Source organism: Sceloporus undulatus, unplaced genomic scaffold, assembly GCF_019175285.1.
Source record: "Sceloporus undulatus isolate JIND9_A2432 ecotype Alabama unplaced genomic scaffold, SceUnd_v1.1 scaffold_12, whole genome shotgun sequence".
Classification (NCBI taxonomy): domain Eukaryota; kingdom Metazoa; phylum Chordata; class Lepidosauria; order Squamata; family Phrynosomatidae; genus Sceloporus; species Sceloporus undulatus.
In genome coordinates, this window is record NW_024802934.1 from 1,712,910 (window position 1) to 1,733,998 (window position 21,089).

The 21,089-nt window shown below is 41.4% G+C and overlaps 1 protein-coding gene across 1 annotated transcript in view; it reads left to right on the forward strand.

Moving 5' to 3' along the window:
* Positions 1–21,089, forward strand: part of LOC121917185 (vitamin K-dependent protein S-like) — a 76,317-nt gene that overhangs the window by 1,402 nt on the left and 53,826 nt on the right. Inside the window, exon 2 of the mRNA XM_042442908.1 lies at positions 15,906–16,063. Within this exon, the coding sequence (XP_042298842.1) occupies positions 15,906–16,063 (158 nt within the window). The remainder of the gene's footprint in view (positions 1–15,905; positions 16,064–21,089) is intronic.

The window sequence follows — 21,089 nt, forward strand, 5'->3', positions numbered from 1 at the left end:
GATCTGCACAATGTTGTCTGAAAGTCTTTTCCACAATTGTGCAGGAAGAATGGGACAGGAACGGGACAAAGATGGGATAACCCTGTGTGGTAATCTCTAGTGTGTTTGTGTGTGTGTGTATAAATTGTTGTTATTAGCAGCTCTCGAGTCAGATTGGACTCATGGCTCCCCTGTGGATGAGACGCCATGAATCCCTCCAGGAATCCCTATCCTCCACTGCTCTGCCCAGATCCTGCAAGCCTTTGCCCATAACCCCCCTGATTGAGTCTATCCATTTAGTTTGTGGCCTTCCTCTCTTTCTTGTACCCGCTAGCATTATTGTTCTTTCTAGTGATCTGTGCCTTCTCATTATGTGGCCAAAGTACAATAGTCTCAACTTGCTTCCAAGGAGAGCCCTGATCTGATCTGTTCGAGAACCCATTTGTTTGTCTTCTTGGCTGTCCATGGCATCCTAAGTACTCTTCTCCAGCACCACATTTCAAATGCGTTGATTTTCTTTCTGTCTGCTTCCTTCACTGTCCAGCTCTCGCATCCTTACATGGTAAAGTGGCCAGGATGATTCTGACTTTAGTGCTCAGTTGTATGTCTTTGCTCTTCAGTATCTTGTCCAATTCTTTCATAGCTGCCCTTCCCATTCCTAGTCTCCATTTTGGTTGATGTTTGATCCTAGATATAGGAATTCTTTAACTATTTCAATTTCCTAGTTGTCTAGCTTGAATTTGTGTATTTCTTCTGTGGTCATTATTTTTGTTTACTTTATGTTCAGCATCAGACCTGACTTTGCACCTTCATGTTTGACCTTCCTTGTTAAGGGGCTTTGCACCAGCCTGGGCCCAAACTAGGAGTGTGTGCGGGCTGAGCGTTTATTTTTGTTTACTTTATGCAACCCTACCACGCACCCCGGGTGCCATCTTGGCATGCCCCCACACAGATGGAGCGTGCCACAATCTCGTCCGTGCTGCGCAGCGCCCAAACAGTGCCACACCTTAAAAAGAACCCACCGGGAATGGGTCCTTTTTAGGCCTCCCAGAGGCTGCTGCGTTTTGTTGCTGAGGCCTCCATCCAGGGCAGAAAGGGGCGGCATTTCTGCCAATTTGTACAGCCCCTATCTGTTCCAATTCCTGAATGTCTTCTACTAATATTATGGTGTTGTCCGCATATCTTAGGTTGTTAATGTTGCTGCCTCCTATCTTTGCTCATTCTTTTTCTGATTCTAATTCTATTTTTTGATTATGTTTTCAGCATATAAGTTAAACAAGTAGGGTGATAGGATGCAGCCTTGCCTGATCCCTTTGCCTATTGGGGACCACTCTGTTACTCCATATTCTGTTCTCTCTCTCTCTCTCTCTCTCTCTCTCTCACACACACACACACATCATACATAGCAATGTAGTCTCAGCTTTGCACAAGGCTTTGACTGATGAGAGTAGACTAAATAAAATCTCTCTCCTTTAAACAAATTCTCATCTCTCCACCCTCTTCAGTCAGTTTAGTGCAAAACAAAACTAAGGGGCTGGTTGAAGGGGAGGTCATGGCTCTGAAAAATAAACAGACGCCCAAGTGAATGAACCTATCTCTGAGTTGGGAAATAAATAAATGTATTCCTGGAGGTTGTGAGCTCACAAACAGCAGCTTTCCCCCCCTCCGCACAGGATGAAAGCTTGTCATAGTTTTGTTTCATTACTACATTGTATGCATGTGTGGTCCAAAGCCAGTGTTCTTTCAGATTTTTGAGTTTTGGCACAAATACTGTATTTCCCTTATTGCTCTGTTTTCCCCAGAGAAAGGTTTTATCTTGCTGTCACATTTGCATGGTTTTACAGAGGTTGTCTTCCATGTGGAGCCCTCCACCTCTCGTACTGTTTCTTCCATCGTTTTTCTTTCCAGCAAAAAAAAAATCCAACACCATTAAGGAAGCAAAGATAGAATAGGCAAACTATTATTTTTGATATATAGTATGTATTTATTATTGTTGTGTGCCTTTAAGTTGTTTCCAACTTATGGTGACCCTAAATTGGTCCATATCATGGAGTTTTCTTGGAAAGCTTCTTCAGAGAGGATTTGTCATTGACATCTTGTGAGGCTGAGACATTGTGACTTGCCCAAGGGTCACCCAGTGGATTTACATGGCCAAGCCAGGATTTGATCCTTGTTCTCCATAATGTATTTATTAGTTAAATTTATATCCAGTCTCTCCTCAAATGAACTCATGCCTCTTGTCCTCTCTACTTTATTCTCACAACAGTCTTGTGAAATAGGTCATGCTGAGAAAGTACCAGTAACTGTTCTAAGGTCACCTCAGTGAGTTTCATGGCTCATTGTTGATTAGATTCCCATCTGGAACTACAATCTAATGTCATTATTTACCTTGCAAATAAGGAGTGGAAATTATGTAGATCCTTCAGGTCTTGTATGTCACTTCCTGGCACTCCTAGCCAGCAAAGCTAATAATGAGAAATGCTGGAAGTTGTAATCCAGCATCACCTGGAAAGCTGACAGAGTCAGCCCTGAGATATAAGATCTATATATCAATATAGAGCCAGTGTTGTTTAGTGGCTAGAGTGATAGACCGGGACTCTGGCAGACCAAGGATCATATCCCTGTTCAGCTGCAGACCCCCTTAGGTATGTCACAATCTCTCAGCCTCAGAGCAATGCAATGGCAAGCCTCCTGTGAACAAATCTTATGAAAAACCCATGATAGGTTCACTTTAGGGGCTCCATAAATTCAGAATGCCTTTCAGGTACACTTGCACATACCCATACACATGCATAAGCACAAGTCAAGGTAGTAGATGATTGATTTATGCTCCCTTTCAGTCAAGAAACCTAAACTAGTTTATGTAGTTCACTTTATCCTCACTTCAAGCTTGTGAGACTGGACCAAGATCACCCAGTAAGGTACACAGCTGATCCGATTAAAATTTGGGACTTTCTGATTCTAGTTTTAATCTCTATGTCAACAAAGAGCTGAATAAAGGCTTTTGAGGGGCACAAGGGCAAACTATCATGTCAGTGTATTGTTTTGTACCAACATGAGATTAGACTCTCCTACCAGGATACCTTGCTAGGAGCAGGGAGGTGTTACCCAAAGATCAGATGGCAGGACTGGGGGATCCCCACTAGCTGTTAGCAGTGCTTCAAATGTTGGGGAAATTAGCTTCGCAAGAGACTTGGATACCTTTTGGACCATATGAACCAAAATATACCGGTACTAATTTGGAGGACTCCAAGTTTTTAGTGGATTAAGGAGGTTTTATTTATTTAGAAACATATCCCTGAGATGATAGATGAAAAAGTTTGGCTGGGAACACAACAAGGGCTAGGCAGATTGGCTTACTCCTTTAGATGTGAAGAGATCCCTCAGGAAAAGAGATTCCACCTGAACATTAGGAGGAACTTCCTGGCAGTAAGGGCTGTTCGACAGTGGAATGCACTCCCTCGGAGGGTGATAGAGTCTCCTTCCTTGGAGGTCTTTAAACAGAGGCTGGATGGCCATCTGTCAGGGATGCTTTGATTTGGATTTCCTGCATGGCAGGGGGTTGGACTGGATGGCCCTAGTGGTCTCTTCCAACTCTACGATTCTATGATCCTTTTTCTCAGTTTTTGCAAGGAAATGCAGATTACTTGGGGGGGGGAGTAAGTAGCACTTTAGATTTGATGGTTTTGTTGCCCTTGATATACACATGCTTTGGGAGGAAGGATCCTTTTTTCTTGGTAACCTGACTTAGTGTTCCTGAACGGTCATTGATCTCTCAAAAACCTGCTGTCTCCAAATATGAGATATAAAAATATGAGGACTCCAAAATATAGTGTTAGGTATGTAGGAGTGCTTAACAAATGGAAAGTATATGGTGTGGTGTGTGTGGAGCATCTGTGGTCTATAAAGATAATCTTAACCTGGCCAGATTACTTGTTAGGGAACTTAAACACACTGAATGTGTTTACCTGAGTTTGAAGACCAGGTATAGACTGGGGATTCTGTTAGTGTACCAGACACCCCATTGCCTGTCAGGTTCCAAGGCTGAGCTCATGGAACTGGTCTCAGAGTTGCTATTGGAGTCACCCAGACTTTTCATATTGGGTGACTTCAGCATCCGATCTGAGGCCAGTGTGTCAAGGTGAGCCCACAGACTCATCAGGTCATACCCTTGATTGAGTTTTCAGGTCTGAGCAGGTGGATCTGTGGGCGAAGGTAATTAATACCTCTGTGTTGTCATAGATAGATCATTTTCTGATCAGAGTTACCTCACAGCTATTGTTTGTCCCTGAAGGGGTGGTGGAACTATCAAGATGGTCCACCTTTGAAGCTTAATGGATCCTTCAGGATTCTAGAAAGCTTTAGAAGGTTTTATCATTAACAGTCATTTGAAGCTCTAATCAACAAATGGAATCCAGACCTGACTAGCACTATTGACACAATTGTTCCCACACATCCTTTCCATCCTGTTACTAATCAGCCTTGTTGATATACAGAAGATCTCAGGGAGCTGAAACAGGAAGTATAACAACTGGGGTGCAGATGAAGAAAAACTTGATTTATATGCAACAACACACAGTATGAAGGAAATCTTTGTTCCTATAAGGAGGCAATAGTGCAAACAAAAATGCCTTCTTCTCTGCATTTATTCCATCTGTGAATTCACATCCAGCTGAACTATTCAAGGTGGTGACAGTCTAACCTAGCCGCTTTCCCCCCTGAACTCAATTCTAGAGCCTTCTACAGTTTGCTGTGATGCTTTTAACAATAATTTTCTAGATAAAATCTCTCAGATAAGAGCTGACTTTGATGCTGTCATTCCAGCAGAAGCTGACAATGTGGTGTCAATAGGCTTGCCATAACCCGGCGGCCCCCGTGCCATTCACGGTTTCGGGGGGCCCCTCCCGGTCACGGTCCGGTTTGGGCCCCCACCCGTGCCTTGTTCCCGGTTTGGGGAGTCCACTCCGGCCATTGCCGCTGCCGCTAATGCGCCTGCTGCGGCGCTGACCCACCTCCTCCTCCTCCGGCTCCACCTTCCTCCTCTTCCTCGGCGGGCCGGCGGCAGAAGCGCCGCTGCCACCGCGCCCCCACTGGGAGGGCTTGCGCACTGCCCAGGCCTCAGTACGGGCCAGTGGCAGCGTGCGCACCTTCCCCATTCCCTCCGCGCGTGCACACCTTCCCCATTCCCTCCGCGCGCGCGTGCACCTTCCCCATTCCCTCCGCGCGCGGGCCTGCCTACCCCACTTTCCTTCCTCCCGCGCCAGCCATCCTAAGGAGGAGGAGGGGGGAGAGGAGGAGGAGGAGGAAGGAGCCGGAGGAGGGGTGCCTGAAGGCCAGGGCAGAATTAGGCCACAGAAGGAGGAGGAGGAGGAAAGCTGAGTCAGTGGCCATTAGGTCTGCCTTGGTATTTTGGGGGTTTTAAATTATTTTTTAAAATATAAAATACTTATTTTATTTAATTTTTTTAAATTTTTTATTATTGCTTTTTATTTTTTATTTTATTAATTTTTATTATTGCTTGTTTTTGTTTTATTTTATTAATTTTTATTATTGCTTGTTTTTATTTTATTTCATTAATTTATATTATTGCTTGTTTTTATTTTATTTTATTAATTTTTATTATTGCTTGTTTTTGTTTTATTTGATGATGATGATGATGATGATGATGATGATGATGATGATGGTGATATTGATATCAACAAGCCTCTGAGGCACGGCCAATGTAACTTGCTGTGATTTTTACAAACTCATGCACAGTGAAGAAAAACCACAGTCCCTTGCCCAAGTGCACACTTCTGAGAAGTACAGTTGAACCCGAGGGCAAGTCCATTTCTGCCATCTGTCTAAGAATAATGCCAAAATGTCCTCCATTTTGATCATGCCTAAAAACATGCATTTATATTAACATTTAAAAAAAAAAACCTCAATTTTTTGCGCGTCCTCCACTTTTATAAAAATGTGTCCTACATTTGAAAATGTTGCCCTACATTTGTCCTACATTTGTCCCGGTTTGGAGGTCCTCACTTATGGCAACCCTAGGTGTCAAGCAAGTCCATGAGTAGAATTATACTGGATCAATTTCAGTGGGTGATGTGGACAAACCACTAGGATGACTAAGAAGGGCAACCTGTCCTCTGTCCTCCTTGGCTAGTTGTCCAGGGAGGAGATGCAGCTAGATCTCAGCTGCTACACATTATTAATACATCTCTCAGGGATAGTTTTTTATCTGTTTAAAACAAGTGGTGGCATGACCTCTTCTTAAAAAGCCCACCCTAGACCCTCTGCACTTTAACAACTACAGACCAGTATGAAATCTTTCTTTTTTTGGACAAGGTGAGTGAGAGGCCAGTTGCCTTCCAACTCCAGTCTTGGATGATAGCTGGATGACTTTCCGAGACCCATTTCAAACAGACTTTAGAGCAGAATACAGTCGGCCCTCCACATTTGTGGCTTTGACTTTAGTGGTTTTGATTACAGTATTTGTGGATTTGATTAATTTAGTCTCTCTAGGAATACCTAGGTCCTAGGTCATCCAGATCCCAGCAGAGATTCTGCTGGAAATTGATGAAAGAGTTGTACCCTAAATGGCTTGGGCCCAGGGTACTTGGAGAACTGCCTCTCTCCATATAATCCGCCCCGCACACTCAGATCGGCTGGGAAGCATTTGCTGAGAGTCCCAGATTCAAAATACGCCACAACATCGCGTAGAGCCTATTCCATCTCGGCTCCTCTGCTCTGGAACACGCTTCCCAGTGAGCTCCGCTCGGCCACCTCCCTTGACCAGTTCAGAAAGGAACTAAAAACCTTCCTGTTCCAAAAAGCTTTCCCCTAATTCCTTTCCTTTGTAGCCTCCTTCCCCCCCCCCCCCCAACTGTTATTATTTTTGTTGTTGAACATCCTATGCTAGCTGGATATTGTTATTTTGTGATATTTTGAATTGTACTGTGATTTTAATGTATATTTGCTGTTTATCGTGTTTTTATCCTGTAACTGAAATTGTTGTAACCCGCCTTGATCTACGGCGGGCTATAAATAAATATTTTATTATTTATTACTATTATACTGGAGGATCTAGAGAATACTAGAGAAAACACTCCTCTAGGCATTTTTAGGTCCTCCAGCATGATTCTATGGTTACCTTTTGGCAGATATTGAGCATAGTGTTGGAGAACCTAGAGATTTCTGGAGAGGTTGGTCTCTCAGGTTAAAAGTAGTGTTGTTGTTTTTTTTAATTTATGGTTTTCGCACTTTCATAGGGGTCCTGTGCCCTAACCCCAGTGAATGTGGAAGGAGCACTGTACTGAATTGGTATGGTCGCCTTGGTGGATGATCTTTGCAGATCATCAACAGGGGGAGTGTGTCTTGTTGGTGCTTTTGGCTTCTCATAAGTATTCAGTATAATCAACCTTAGTATCCTTCTGGAACGCCTGAAGATTTGGGGAATAAGGGCACTGTGCCTCAGTGGTTCTGGTCCTATCTCTCCAGTAGGTTCCAGATAGCTAGGGATAGCTGCTCCTCAAAAAAAGAGCAGTCATACATAGTTTGGATCCAGGTTACCTACAAAATACCGTTCTGTATAATCCACCCTGTACATTCAAGGCTTTAGGAAGTAAAAGCCTTCGACTTCAGTTTGGGAAGACATTTAGGAGCTTGCCACATGGACAAAAAACCCAACTGCACTCCAACAGGATGCAGCCAGGTTGTGGGATGCAGCTGTGAATTGTTGCACCTAATTTGTTGCCGATTCCACCGGATGAGTGTAGCCTGCCCTCATCCCAGGTCCCAGGTGCTCTTCGGAGGCCGTTTTTCAAAGCCGGGAGCTTTCCAACTTTGAAAAGCAGTCTCTGAAGCGTGCCTGGGAACCAGGATGCAGCTGGGCTGTACTTGCCCAGCAGAATCAGTGGCAAATTACGTGCAATAATTCCCAACTGCATCTTGCAACTTTTTTTTTTGTTTGTTTGTTTGTTTTTTTTGTCCATGCGATAAGCTCCTTACTTTGGTTAGCTAGGATCAGGTTGGCAAAAGTTAACCAGAGGACTTTTTCTTCAGTCAACCCCAAATTGTGGAATGATCTGCTGGAAGAGATTCGAGAGCTGAGTACATTGCCTGAGTTTAAAACCGCATCACAGACCAATCTTTTCTGGCAAGTCTATCTAGATGATTTTTACATTATGTATTGATTGTTTTGAATATATATACACACACACACACACACACACACACACACACACATATAGTATGTTTGTTTTTGTTGTTACAGTCTGAGCCACATATCCACAGGATCGATAGGCAATAGACTTCAGTGAGGTTGCTTGATCAAATGACCTTTTGATGTTTGGAAAGAAGCCAAGCTCCTTTTTTCTTTTCAAGTTAACATTTATTGTACTAGCCAAAGCCACAACAAAATGAGCTTATCAAAAAGCATAAAACATTTAACATTTAAAACAAAAGGCACAGAATACAAAGAACAAAAAATGTCCCAACATTTAATGTGCCGTTAAAAATAGTTAACTGTTAAAAATAGTTAACTGTTAAAAAGGGCAAATGGAAAAAGAGACATCTTTCCTGGATATTAGTAAACAAATATAATATAATCGTAAAGTCTAATTAATACTTGGTGTCTCCCTGGCAATTTATGGCAATTTTATTTAACTCTCTCTTTCTAATCTTTTTTGCAGCCATGGCAAAAAGAGCCACTCTATGTGTTACACAGTCGTTGGTGTCACTCAAAAGGAATTGGACCAAATCAACAGTAGAGCTCCCACTTTTGTTTGACAGCAAGGGTGTTAAAAATTTCTTTCTAGGGTCGCTGTACAATGGACAAATGAACAAGTAATGAACAATATCCTCCACCTGAGGCTGACTGCAGATGCATAATCTGTTCTCAAAAGGCACTTTGTTGTAGCGTCCATCTAGAACCGCAGTAGGCTTTACTTAAAGTCGTAGCTCAGGGAAGGCAATTCTCAAAGTAGGCAACTTGAGTTTAGTCAAATATCTGGCTCTGAAATGTTCAGTCTTCAAAAAGGAGAACCAAAAGGAAAATTGTGAGGTCCTAATTGACTGCAGATCTTTTCTTGAATCAGTCCAAAAAGAGGACTGATTCCTTAATTGCTTCTTATCCATGGCAATAACAGCATTCAACTCAGAAAAGTTATATTTTTGTAAAAGAATTTGAAAACTTGATTTCCAGAACTGGTTGTTGCACATTTCCAAGTAACACAAAGCTGGGAGATGATTAGTTGGTAAGACAGCAATATGTTTAAAATATCTTATCTGTGTAAAATCTATTCTTGTTTTAACTGAGGGGCAGCCAAATTCAGTGCTCAAAAAAGGTGCAGGAGTTCCATTTGGTAAAGCGCAGAGCTTTCGGAAAAATTTGTTTTGTAATATTTCCAAGGTTTTGACAGTGTTGCAATCTGATCCCCATATTTCTGCACCATAAAGCATCTGGGCAATAACTTTGCTGTTGAAAATTTTTAAGGCAGGTTCAATCAACTGGCCGCCCTGGCTGTAATAGAATTTCAGCAAAGCTCTGATTGTTTTGTCAGATTTCAGTTTTACTGCCTCCCTATGGTTTTTCCAAGAAAGGGACTCACTGAAAACTATGCCCAAATATCTGAATAGTTGGGTTTGTTCTATGTTATGTTGGTCTAGGATCCATTTGTGCTTTGGAGAGTTTCTGCCGAATATCATTACCTTGGTTTTGTAGTAGTTTATTGACAAGTGTTCTTGATGGCAATAGACACTGAAAGCATTCATTAGATTTTTGAGACCTAAACAAGATAGGGAAATGAGCACTAAATCATCTGCATACATCAGAATGAAGATCTTTCTGTTCTTGATAACTGGGGAGGGAAATCAGCTGAAGATAAGAAAGATACCAGATCATTCATATAGATGTTAAAGATAGGGTTGCCATATCTGAGGACCTCCAAACCGGGAAAATGTAGGACAAGGTTTAAAAATGTAGGATTTTTTTTTTTAAATTTCCTGGCCAGGAAATTAAAAAAAGGTCCTACATTTTTAAACCTTGTCCTCCTTCCCGGCTTGGGAGGAAGCCTCGGCCTCCTCTCAGGCCGGGAAGGGGCACGGGGGCCGCCCGTCATCATGGCCATCGCCGTGGTGGCAAGCGGCCTCCTCCTCCTCCCAAGCCCCGGTGAGGCCTTGGAGGACTCCGCAATCGTGGAGCCGCCTCAAAGGCCTCGCTGAGGCCTGGAAGGGAGTGTCTCCGCGGCCGGCCGCGGGTGGTGCCGTCCCGGTTTTGGCACCGGACAGGAACCGGGTTGGCACCGCCCAAAGCAGGATTGTAGTAAATAGATTGGCAAGGATGGAAGACCACCATTCAGCATATTCTTTGAAAAGTTCTGAAGAAAGCATATCCTCTCCTGGAGCTTTCTTGGGTTTCAATGAAGCAATTAAACATTTTATCTCATCGGCTGTGACTGGTTGCCACTCAGGGAGATTAGAAGAATCTTTATCCATCCAGACAGCTTCAGAAGGGCTGGAATGAGAGTGAAAAATGTTGGACAAATATTTAATCCATGTAGGGGCAGTGATTGAGGCTTCATGTAAATTCTTTGCTTTTTTAAAGCCTTGAGTAACAATTTCCCAAAATTTGTCTTCTTTCCATTCTAATTTTCAGTCTTTTCCATTGTCCATTCGACTTCTAAATCAACCAATTTTTTTTCATTTCAATTAGCATGTTTGACCTACATTGAAGATATTGAAATGTTGTCATTCACTCACAGTGAAATCCATGAAACATTATTTACATATTATTGACTTTATAGACTAAATGGAAACCTGTTTAATAAATAATTCTGTTGAAATAAATGGGATTTTATTTCAAAATCAAAATTAACCTCCAGAGCCATCCTCCTCCCCCGCTGTTATATCAGCACAGCAACTTTGCTTCTCCAAATATTCTTTCTCCTCCCTCTTTCATTACTATTCACAATCTGACTTGTATTTGCTGCTGTTTTGATTGTGGGCAAATGCTTTGCTTCAAGTCACTTAGACCAGTAAAGCTGTATTTTATACTACATTTCCTCTGTGATCGTTCTCCCTGAAATGACACAATTCATACACAAGTATGTTGTTTGACTTAGGTCCAGGCTATATTCTTGTAACCAGGATATCTGAATGACTTTATCTCACTAAATGAGCCCACCTAAGCTTTAAAATGGTCAGTGGAGAGCTTTTTCTCTGTTCCACAGTTTTCCAAGGCACATATGATATTGCTGAATCAGAGTAAATCTCCTTGGCAGAAATATATTTAAAACCTTCAGCCATGAGGGAAATTATAAGTAGTTGGGAATATTACAAGCAGCAGATATACAACATATGAAAAGATAAAAGAAATTACTACTATTAGTATGCTAAAAAAGTATGCATAGTACTATTATCAAAACTTAATGGCAGAAACATAATTCAGGGCATAAACTCCTAGACCATACCAGGTTTTGATTAAGTGCTAAAATTGTTGATTGGACTTGAGCAGAACTAAATTTACTAGACAGAAAAGCCTACAAAGTTGTGACATCAAACAACCCTTTACATCCTCATTCATCAACTATGGGCTTTTTCATTCTTGCCTTTGTTCTACAAAGTGGTGTTTATACCATTGCTATATTACTGGGATTGTAATGCTACTTTTCATACTTCAGTTTTGGTTCTGTGTTTCTAGCTATTGTTCCCACTTTAGCTGTACTACACTAGGGGCAATTTGGAATGAGCGATCAATATCTTTCAGATACATACTGTATTTTCTGGCGTATAAGACTACTTTTTAACCCAGGAAAATTTTCTCAAAAGTCGGGGGTCATCTTATACGCCGGGTGTTCTCTTATAGGGCTGAAACCTCCGAGCCAGAATGGAATATCTGCGGTCACCGCATATGGTGGGGGGAGCTCAAAAACGGCTGCGGCATATGTAGTGACCATATGAAAGCTGGAAGGGAGGCGCTGTACAAGTACGGTAGAAGAAAATCTTGGAGACAGAGAGGGATGGGCAGGCAGGGAGAGCTGACCAATCCAAGCAGGCTTTGTATACAACAAGTTTTCCTTCTAAGTATCTGCATGTCATAAGCATTTTAATTAAAATTACCATATTGAAATCAAATCTGATTTTTTTATTTTTATTTGGTGTGTGTTGGAAGAGGGGTAGTCTTATACGGCGAGTATATCCCAAACTCTATATTTTAAATGGAAAAGTTTAAATAGAAAAGCTTATACGCCCAGTCATCTTATACGCCGGAAAATACGGGTACTTCCCTTACTCTCATCCTTATTTGGCTATTTCCCAGGAGCCACATGTTATTTCTCCTCACACCACAAATCCTGTCTTTAAAAAAAATACTGCTGTGATAGTCCTAGTGTGAGATTCCTTTAGCATGTTCCAGTGGGCTCTAGGGAAATGATAATTCACTTGAACATCATGGTAGACACCTTAGAATTTGAAAGAGTAGCAAAAAGAAAGCATGCAGGATGTTTTTAACGGTTAGAAAATTGTGATATCACTGGTATGATTCTTGACAGTAAAATAAACGTCAAAGGGGAGAAAATAGGAGTCAGTCATTTATCCTTCTAGCCAGCAATGAAGTTGAATCTTGCCAACAATACTACTATATTCTCAGCAATGAAGAGATTTCTCTGGACATCAGACTATATATACACAAAATATTTAGTTTAAGGGAAATTATTTTAAAATATGTTGGTTTTTTTCCTAACAATTTCTATTTTGAAATTCATTATTATATATAGTACTCCATGTATACATGTTGGTGGGGGGATAGAGCCTCTCTTGTTCTTCTACTGAATGGAATTAAAGTTTTAAAATAAGAATGAAATGTCCTGTCATTCTCCATTGTTTAGAAATTACTTATATTGAAGTGTCCCTTAATGAACATCACTACTTGGTATGGATCCATTTTCAGAGACAATTCGAAGTGCTGGTTATGACCTATAAAGCCCTACATGGCTTTTCCCTGTATGAATCTGCCTATGTCTTGAGATCTTCTGAGGAGGCCCTTCTTGATGTCCCATCACCCTCTAAGGTACAGATGGTGGAAACATTGGAGAAGGTTTTTTCAGTAGCTGCCCCCAGGGCTATCATACTCTCTTCCCAGAGAGGTTAAACTGGCACCCTCCTAGCTATGTTCCTTAGGCAGGTAAACTGTTCTTTGGGCAGGCCTTGGACAACTCATTGCTCAGTCAGAAAAGGCCTTTCATAATGTGCTAGATTTCCTGTGTTTTTCACTTAATGGTTTGCATTTCAACAGGTTTAAATTGTTTGATAGTTTAATCTCATTTTAAACTTTGTATGTTGCGAATTTTTAGCTGCAAGTGTTTGAATGTGGGAGAACATTGGTGATGATGATGATTGGTGTAATTTTTAGTGGAATTTCAAAACAAATGTGTTTATTCAGCTAACAGTTAGTGATCATAGATTTGGAAGCGACCATAAGAGTTATCCAGTCCAACTCCTTGCCTTGCCATACAGGAAGACACAATCAAAGCACTCTCAACAGATAGCCATCTTGCTTCTGTTTAGAAACCTCCAAAGAAGGAAACTCCACTACACTCTTAAGCAGCATATTCCACTGTCTAACAGATCTGTCAGAAAATTATTCCTAATGTTTAAGTGTAATCTCTTTTCCTGTAGTCTAAATCCATTGCTCTATGTCCTAGGATATTATCACACTCGCCTACACTTCTACTGCAGCCATGCTAGTTTAAGAAAAGAAGCATACCAATTTGGCATTATTTATTATCACACTTTTTTTCAATAGTACCTTGGCACTACTGTGGCATTCAATGGTCATACAATCTCTTTTCAGCACCACTGCCACAATGCCACCTTCTGACCCCTGTATGTCCTACCCAGCACATGCATGCCTTTCAACTCTTTAAAGCAGTCTGCTGAGCCTCCTATTGCACAGAAACCCATAGTGGAAAAGCAAATGGGAGGCATTGATGGGTCAGTTAAAAGGTGCACTCCAGGAACTGATGGAATTCACATCGGCTACATGACAGACATGGCATTGTGCAGTAAATAAGGGCCAAGGATGCCATTATTCCTTGCAAATAGTGCTTTGTGAGCCTTGTGTAATAAAAACCCTAGTCTGGAGCAGCAGAAAACAAGCTTGCTCCATCCTCAGTATGTGTATGGAGTGTATATCAAAGCATCTTTCAATATGTGTATTGAGTGAATGTCAAAGCATCCTTGACAAACACACACAAAATGAATTTTAGTACTTGTATAGGTCTAAACCATTTAGTAAATCTTCTTTTAAAAATAAATGGGTATTTTTGAATGGTGGTCAGAGAAAACAACAAAACTTAAACAGTGAAAGTCAGGAAAATGGAAGACAAAAAAAAGCTCCTTAGTGCCAACCAGGAGAATCGTGTTGAGCCTAATGAAATTGGAGTGTCCTTGTTTTCTCACAGTAGTGCACTGCATGTCAATTTGTGTTGACTTTCTTCTGCCTGTTGTGCATGCCCAGGACAAACATTGCTTTGGAAACGAAGCATCCCTCTTTCTCCCCTTTGGCTTTTGTTGTTGGCATATAATCCAGTGTTGGGAAGGGTATGTGGATAAACATGCTACAGGGATATCTGTGTGGTACTTCATTCCACTGACCTCTTGCCAGTTTTCCAGTGTTACTTTCCTGCTGCCCTCCTGCTTATATTTAGTCAGCACTAGGCTGTCTTTTTTTTTTTTTTTTGGGGGGGGGGGATAGGAATAGAAGTGATAATTGTAAGAAAATGTTGTTGTTGTTGTTGTTATTGATCATCCTTGGCATGGCAACCCCACTCCATTTCTTTCTCACAGGTTCTGTTGGTACTCATCATCTATACAGCGATTGGGGGAGTGATTAGAAAAGAGATATTTGTGGCACTTATAATCTGTATCAGCAATTGGGGAACTGATTACTTTAGTAAGGAGATACTGTACTTGTGTTTTCTGTAATGTTCTTGAAGTGTCTGGGTACATATCACTGTGAAATCTGTTGCATGAAATGACTGCCAGTGGTGTTTGCTTTACAGTAAATGTTTGAGGCCACACTTCCACTCCCTGGAGCCTTCTCTCATAGCCTCCAACATTTCACAGATGAAAATCAGGACATGTGTAGCCAAGCATCAGAGTATGTTTAGGATGGCAAAATGTATTAATGAAGAAGAACTGACAAGCTAGGAGAGGCTGGAGCAGTTTGCTTCTGCCTGAGCCTACTGGCTCAGAAAGATCCTCCCACTCTTTCCTCTTCTCCCCTGCTGAGTTAAGTGCAAACTAATACTGTATTATTGAACTCAGTTTATGGTGATTAAAGTAAGTGGGCAGCAAATGAGGAAAGTGGAAAGAGAAGAGGAAAAGCTGTGCACTTTAAAAACAGTTGAAAAGGGGGGATGATAGGTGTTTAATCAAGACTGTCCCTGCCAAATTTGGACATTCAGATGGTATGCTCTCTTTAGGAAAATCTGCTCAAGAGGGAGGGCTCCAGTTTGCCATTTAAAAGATGAGCAATTTCCTTTTTCTTGTTTCTTTCCAAACAAATTCTGATCCATATCTTCAAGTCTAGTTAATTCCACTTCCAAAGCAAGAGGGGATTTTATAGTCACAGCCCCCCTCCTTGACTGAAGTTGACTAAATCACATAACTGTTCCAGCCTTCATAGTGTGGGTTCATTCATAATGATCTCCACTAAAGGGGAATTTGCTGACTTCATTTGTGCTTATCAGCTGTTTGTTTTTTCAGGATTTTACAAAGCAAACATTCACAAAGCAATCCTAGCATTTTATTTCTGTTCCATATACTTTTCTGACAATGTTCCAGTGGCTCCCCAAACCTTGACTTTTAATATTTGTTCTGTGACATTGCTTGATGGAACAACAGAGACTTATAAATGCAAAATGTTTGTTTTTATTTAGTTTTATCTCAGCATCATGCCTCAGAGTTTCTGGTCCGAAAACGTCGAGCAAATTCCTTTATGGAAGAAAGTAAGAAGGGGAATTTGGAACGGGAATGTATTGAAGAATACTGCAATAAAGAAGAAGCCAGGGAAATATTTGAAAATAACCCTGAAACGGTAAGGAATATAAAGACATTAAACAGTTATTAAGGAATGAAGCATAGTCTGATTCTGTCCAAACTTATTTTGATAGTTTACCACTGTGGTAGACTACTAACTATTGTATGTAGGGGTTTCTGGGTATTGTAATCCAAAAAAGTGATTTTGCCAAGCTTTGATTAATTGTTGATTCACTTCTAGTGTTCAAGATACACATATTCATTTGACAGATATCTTAATAAGCTCATATTTTTATATAATGATAATAAATTGCAAAGCAACCTAAATGCAAGAAGCCTATCTAGAAAGTTAAAATAATGTGCCAGTTGCGAGGTACAGCCAGGTTGTTAGATAACTGACTATAAGGCATGTGGGAATTTCCCCCTTTTTTCTATTTCAGTAATTTTATTTATATTTAAACCTGTCCTTGCTCTTATGAAATTTATTTCACTTATATTCCATTTTCCTCTCAGGAAATAACTTGGTTCCCTGGTGTTGTCCAAGGTAAAACTTGCTTAGCTTTAGCATAGCACTTTGTGTGTGCTTTTAGAACACCCAGTAAGTGGCCAGTGGCATAAATTATTGTTAAAGTCCAGAGGGTATAAGCTAGAAAGTCCTTAATTCAGAAGATATTTCTGATATGAACTTACTAGAATGCCTTTGGGCAAGCTCCTTTCTTTTTTGCTTTTACCTTGTTCTCACATTAATATGGAGATAATGCTTTTACAATATTCTGCTTTGCAGGTTTGTTATAAAGGTGATTGACGGGATTTATGTGAAGTACTTAAAACTTACTGAATATTTATTTTATTTATGGTATTTATACCCCACCCTTCAGCCCTAAAGACTATCAGAGCGGCTTACAATTGTTATGTTTAATTAGACGATTCCCTGCCCTTAGGCTTACAATCTAAAAGACATGACACAAAAGGGGAAGGGAATGGTGGTGGGAGGCCTGGACCAAGGCAAATTGACTGGAAGGGGAGGGCTCTTCTTCTTCAGGCTAGCCCTGATGGAGCTGGGCCTGCCTTGTCACTCCCTCTCAGGCCGAAGGATGACAGTTACAATATCATGGAGGGAGGGCTCTCTTTCTTCAGGCTAGCCCTGGTGGAATTAATTCTAAGACTACAGTCATAAACAAATTGACTTAAGAGTAAGTTCCTTTGAAGTCACTGGAGCTTGCTTCTATAGTCTTGACCCAATTCCTACTCCTCTTCTAATCTCTATCGCTCCTCCTTTTCTGCCCTCACTTCTCCATATCTTCAATCTCTCTCTCTCTCTCTACAGGCTCCTTCCCGTCAGACTTCAAACATGCTCTCATTTCCCCAATTCTGGAAAAAACCTTCTCTTGACCCCTCCTCTTTGTCTTGCTATCGTCCGATTTCTCTTCTTCCCTTTCTTTCTAAGGTTTTGGAACGGGTTGTTTATTCTCGCTGTCTAGAGTTTCTTGAAGCCAACTCCATTCTTGATTCCTTTCAGTCTGGTTTCCGCCCAAGGCATTCCACAGAGACAGCTCTCACTAAGATCTTGAATGACCTTTTATGGGCCAAGGCTAATGGCCTTTACTCTGTTCTCATCCTTCTTGATCTGTCTGCAGCCTTTGACACCGTTGATCACTGTCTTCTAGTTGATAGACTTTCTGACCTTGGGTTCTCAGACTCTGTTCTTGACTGGTTTAGATCTTATTTGTCAGGACGATCTTTTGCAGTGGTCACTGGTGGTCAAACTTCGTCCTCTGTTCCTTTATTTGTTGGAGTGCCCCAGGGCTCTGTTCTGGGTCCCCTTCTGTTTTCTCTCTACACACTGTCCTTAGGTAAACTCATTAGTTCCTTTGGTTTTTCCTACCATCTGTACGCCGATGACACCCAGTTATATCTTTCCACCCGTATCCTTTCTCCAAGGCTTGAACAGCAAGTTTCGTCTTGTCTCACAGCTGTCTCGCAGTGGATGCGCCATCGGCGTTTGAAGCTCAACATGTCCAAGACGGAGCTTCTTGTCTTTCCTCCTAAGCCCACCCTTCAACACTCCTTTTCTGTCTCTGTGGACAACATTTCTATTCAACCAGTCCAGCAAGCCCGCAGTCTTGGTTTCATCTTTGACTCTTCTCTGTCGTGTATCCCTCAGATCCAGACCACAGCCAAGGCTTGTAGATTCCTTTTGTACAATATTGCCAAAATCTGACCATTTCTCTCTGCCTCTACTGCCAAAATCCTGGTCCATGCCCTAGTGATCTCACGACTTGATTACTGTAACATCATTCTGGCAGGGCTTCCTCTTTCTCACCCCCGTCCTTTAATTTCTGTCCAGCATTCAGCTGCACGCATTATCACATCCGCCCACCACTCTGACCATATCTCTCCTTTGCTGGCATCCCTTCACTGGCTCCCCCTCCCTTTCCGCATTCAGTATAAGCTCCTGCTGTCGACGTTTAAAGCCCTCCATGGGCTGGCCCCTCCTTACTTATCAGACCTTCTTTCTCCTCACCTTCCCACCAGGGCCCTCCGTTCTGCTAGTCAAGGTCTGCTGTCCCAGCCCAGGATTTCCTCTGCCCCATCTCGGATTTGCCCCTTTTCACTTGCTGCTCCTCACTCCTGGAACCTTCTTCCCCCACGAGCAAGAGCCATCACTTCTTTAACCAGCTTCAAAACGGAGTTGAAGACTGTCCTGTTCAGAGAAGCATTCCCAGGCCTTGCATAATTATCGCTTGCCTCCCTGGATGAAGATTAACCATCCATTATGAAGCCAAGCCCTCCGTCCAGTCCACCTGCCTTGGTCCAGGCCTCAGAGGTAGAGGGGAACTGCTGGACCTCATTCCCTTCCCCACCACTACTCCCTTCTCCTTTTGTGTGGTGTCTTTTTAGATTGTAAGCCTGAGGGCAGGGAACTGTCTAATTAAAAAGACTGTATGTACAGCGCTGTGTAAATTTACAGCACTTTATAAATAAAGGTTAATAATAATAATAATAATAATAATAATAATAATAATAATAATAATAATACAACACAGAAATATTCCAGTTTGCGACGGGTTTAACTGCTCTGGCTTGGTGCTAGGGAAACTTGCGAATTGCAGTTTATTGCGGCATCAGAGCTGTCTGACAGAGAAGGCTAAATGGCTCACAAAATGTTCCCAGAATTCCATAGTATTAAACCAGGGCAGTTAAAGTGGTCTCAAACTGGATTACAGTTTGAGCCACAGGTGTAGCTGTCAAATATTAAAAATTAAAAGAAGTAGTTGTCTTCCATTAATAAATATAATATAGCATCACACTCATAAACATATTAATATGCAAGGAGAGATATTAAGCATGAAAACCCTTCTGCCACCTTCTTGTTCTAGTCTTGTCAATGGTTATGCAAATTCTAAATCCTAGGATGTGCCGCCATAAATAGAGGAAGGCTGTGCAGCAGACAGTACATATAGAAAGTAGTGAGAACAGTGACAGGGGTGGTGAGACATAAATCCCTGCTTCCTCTTCTCACCATTACACAAGTGTGTAAAAGAGCCTACTTCTTTTTACAGCATTAGCATACTATTGTAACGAAATAGTATTTGCACAGTTCAGAGTGCTGGATATGACCGATACAGCCCTATTTATGTTAGTCCAGTCTAGACAGACAACATCTCCTCATATGAGCCTGCCCAGCCCCTGCTTTCCTCAGGAGAGGCTCTTCTTTGAGTCCCACCACCTTCAGGGGTACAGTTGATTGGGACACAAGATAGGGTCTTCTCAATGGCTGCCTCTAGACAAATAAACTCTCCCTCTGAATGCTAGTATATCTCCCTTCTTGCTGTCCTTTTATCAGCAGGTGAAGCCTCTCTTTTTTCATTCTGGCATGCTTTTAGAACTGAAAGTTCAGTGAAAATGGCTGCATCCACACTGCCAAAATAATCTAGTTAAACACCGCTTTAACTGCCATGGCTCAGTGCTAGGGGCTTCTGGGGATTGTAGTTTCTTTTGGCACCAGCACTCTCTAACAGAGAAAATTCCCAGAATCCTGTAACATGGAGCCATGGCAGTTAAAGGGTGTCAAACTGGATTATTTCTGAAGTGCAGGTGCAGGCAATGTGTATTTAACATAGGAGGTTTCTTTTCTCTTATACTAATTTAATTCCATAATGTTGAAGAGAAGACTGTTTATAATATGTAGATAATTATTTGTTTTCATTTAAAAAACCTGGAAAAAAACCTGAAGGTTTAATGAAAGAGCGTTTAAGATGATGCTGTATTGTTTTAAATTGTACAGTTTTTAAATTGTGGTTTTTAAAACAATTTCTAAGTATATGTGTTAAGGTTGCATAGAGAGCCAGCATGTTGTAGTGGTTTGAGCATTAGACTATGATTCTGAAAACTGGAATTTGAATCCCTGCTCATCTGTAGAAAACTACTGAGTAGCCTCAGACAAGTCCTAAAACACAGGATCATTTCAGCCTCAGAGGAAGGCAAAAGCAAACCCCCCTCTAAACAAATATTGTCAGGAAAACCCTGTGATATATTCACTTTTAGGGTTACCATAAGTCAGAAATTACTTGAAAGCACATAATAAGGTTGTACAATACAGCAACCTATGCACACTAGTGTCAGCCCATTTCTGCCAGTAACAGCACAGCCATAGTGACAGCACTAGAACTGGGAGGGCAGCGCTGGCTAAGCAATCTTCAGGGATGAGCGGCTTTGGGCTATGTAAACCCCAGATTTTTTTACTCAGGCTGCTGCTACACTGCAGGGTTATTGCATTTTGACACCACTTTAACTGCCATGGTTTCATGCTATGGAATCCTGGTATTTGTAGTTTCTTGTGGCCCCAGAGCTCTGACAGAGAGCCTGACTACAGTATCTCACAAAAGAACAAAATTACAGAATTCTATACCATTGAGGCACTGCAGTTAAAAGCGGTGTCAAACTGCAATCATTAGTAGTCTGTAACCCCACTTCAATCCTTTGGGAGAGGTGGGGAAACACAAATAAATTATTATTATTATTATTATTATTATTATTATTATTATTATTATTATTATTATTATTTAGTGTAGATGCAACCT